Genomic DNA, 2918 nt, shown 5'->3' with positions numbered 1-2918 from the left:
GGAAGACAAACTTGTCAACCAAAAATTCCACAGCAGGCTGCTGAATGCAGCAGTGGTGGTACATAGAACGCGCAAGAAGGGAATAAGGAGACATGGAGAACTGTAGTGAAGGAGTCGGTCGAGTAAAGGATTCTGAACAGGTGGATGTCTGGCTGAAGTAAAACAAAAGGAGTTCTTCATAGAGAAAAAAAAAAAGGCAGAGAAGGGCATTTCAGATAATAGGAAGTGTCACGTGCAAAGGCAAACCGACAGGAAATTGCTAGTTTCAGCTTCTGCCATTAATTAGTTCTGTTGAACTGTTTACAGGATTTCATCAAGTCCCACTGGACTTCCAGTTTTCTCATCTTAGAAAATGAAGGTTGGGAGGGAGGTAGAGGTAGAGAGGCAATGTGGATTTTTTTTAAGGTGCTTTCTAACTGGATACCTTCATGATGGAGCAGAGAGAAAAGGGCAGCTTTGAATTATCATGTTATGTTTAGGGCATGAGCCAAAACCCCATCATTTGTGACAATCAAGATGATAGGCAGGGAATTCCCTAGTGATCCAGTGGCTAAGATTGCATTCCCAGTGCTTGCGACTGGAGGTTCCAACCCTGATCAGGGAACTAGATCCCACATGCCGAAACCAAGACAAACAAATAAATATTTAAGTTGATAGGCAGAGCCGGTAGTCATTCAGAGATTTTTGCATACTTTAATTCACCCACTCCACCAACATTTATGGCATTGACTGAGGCAGTCAGTGATACTCCTTAAGAAAGCCAAGGTCTAGCAGAGGGAGACAGACTCATAAACAAGTACACGAGTACCATGGACACTATACTGGTTTACAGACTGCAGGTTCATGGGGGCAGTAAAACAGAAGCTCCTAGCGTGTGTTGTTCACATGCGGGGTTGGAGGTGAGGAGTGGGATACAGGATTTAGTTCCCAGCTAAAAAGAACTTGCTTCCTTATCCTTCACCTTTTCCGAGAAGCCGCCAGCATTTTCAGCCGCCAATTCTTCCTGGCAGGCCGACCCAGGCGTCCTTCCTCTACCGGCAAACTTTCGCAGGCTGGTGTGAGCGGTTCCCTGCACGCAGAGCGGATGCAGGCCCCAGGGCTGAGCAGAAGGGGGCTGGCCTTCGCCACAGCTTCGCTCCCACGCGATCCCCAGCAGCTCTGGCTAGAAAGGGCCGCCGGAAGGGCGAGCCGGCCGGCGCCTCCAAGGGTTGGACTCCTGGCCAGCTGGGCGGGACTCAGGCTGCAATATAAGGGGGAGCACCCCTGTCCCGGCTACAGTGCTGAAGCTGGAGCGTCAGCAGGCACCAGAAAGCAACTTGAAACTCACGAACCAGAGGGACTGAAAAAGAGGCAAAGGTCTGATTTCTACTTCTTTGTTTCATTAGCACCAATGAAGGGAAGGCGGGTGGCTTTGTGGGCGCTAGCGAGCTCGCCGGGACTGGCAGAGGATCATTGGTGCGTTGATACCCCGAGGGGTCTGGATAGGTGTCCAGCCACTCTCGAGAGGCCCCAGGAGCCCAAACTCATTCGCTTCTCTCTTCCCGCAGGATCGCTTCTTCCCGCCACTCCCAGCCCCAGCCTCGGAGGATGCGGCTCCTCGGGAAACTGCGCGCCTCGGCGGCGAGCAACGCGCCTCTGGAGCCTGCCTTCTCCAATGTGCTCACCCCGAACCGCATCCCCGAGTTCTTCATCCCGCCGCGACTGCCCACCCCCTATGCGCCCGAGTCTTCGCCCCCGGCCGCCGCGCTGCCCCGGAGGTGCGCTGCTGAGCCTGACCTTTGGCTTCGAGGAGCCGACGACGGCGCGGGGCGCACGGATTGGGACCCGCGCTCACAGGCCGCACTATCGCTGCCGCACCTGCCCCGGGCGCGCACTGCCTACGGCTTCTGCGCGCTGCTCGAGAGCCCGCACACCCGCCGCAAGGAGTCGCTCTTCCTCGGGGGCCCGAGCTCCGTCGCGCTCCCGCCCGCGCCCCGTCCCCGGGCCCACACCTACGGGGGCGGCGGCGGAGACGCTCCCCTCGCTCCCGGGGCGAGATCCCCCATTGCGACCCCCGCAGCCCGCGGTGGTCCCAGCCCGTCCCTGGACACGCTCGCCCCGCCGCCCCGCTCCCGCCGCCTCCTACGCGCCCCGGAAAGGCTGCTGCGCCGAGCATTGCGGGCCGGGAGGAGCCGAGGCCTGACCCGCGCCCGCTCCGTCTCCAGCGGGGACGGGGAAGATGACGACGAGGACGAATGCCGCGCCAGCCCCGGGTCCCCGACGCAGGCCCCAGTCACATCCCTTTCGCCGCATCGCGACCCGCGTCCCGAGCGCCTGGAGGCCGAGGGCACCGTAACTCTGGGCCGCGCCGGGGGTGCCCTGCGCCTGGCCGCTGAATACAATCGGGCCAGCGGGCGCCTCCGTGTCCGGCTGCTCCGTGCTGAGGGCCCGGCCGGAGGAGCCGCCGAGCCCCGCGGCCCCGTCGGCTGCCGGATCAGCTTCGTCCTGAAGCCGCGGGGCGCCGTGGTCCGGCGGAGCCGCAGGGCCGTCTTGGAGCAGGACTTGTGCTTGGACGGGCTCTCGGAGGACGAGGTGCGCCGCCTGGCCGTGCGCGTCAAGGCGGAGAACCGGGGCCGCGGGCTGGAGCGGGGCCGCCTGCTGGGCCAGGGCGAACTGCTGCTGGGCCCCCTCCTGCTCCTCTGAGGGCGCGCTCTGCCGCGGGGCCTCTCGGACACTGAAGCCACTGATATTGTACAAAATAAATGTTATTTATTTATTTTTCTAATCATGTTCTTGCTTTGTTGCCGTTTTAATTCTTAGATGTCCGAATTTGCCATCGTTTATTGGTAGGGAAGGATAAAATTATGACTCCCTCCTCTGTTCAAAACACGCAATCCTTTTTTCCAGCCCCACCCCCCCGCTTCTTTTTTAACGTAGGA

At 59.5% G+C, this 2918-nt stretch overlaps 1 protein-coding gene across 1 annotated transcript; it reads left to right on the top strand.

The window, feature by feature from the left end:
* Positions 1-1587: 1587 nt before the first annotated feature.
* On the top strand, positions 1588-2682 carry LOC138074417 (C2 calcium-dependent domain-containing protein 4A). Its single transcript, XM_068966557.1, has one exon. It carries the CDS (start codon positions 1588-1590, stop codon positions 2680-2682), a length of 1095 nt encoding a protein of 364 aa, XP_068822658.1.
* Positions 2683-2918: the final 236 nt, after the last annotated feature.

Source organism: Capricornis sumatraensis, chromosome 2 (genome assembly GCF_032405125.1).
Source record: "Capricornis sumatraensis isolate serow.1 chromosome 2, serow.2, whole genome shotgun sequence".
Classification (NCBI taxonomy): Eukaryota; Metazoa; Chordata; class Mammalia; order Artiodactyla; family Bovidae; genus Capricornis; species Capricornis sumatraensis.
This window is presented reverse-complemented; position numbering and strand designations above follow the sequence as displayed.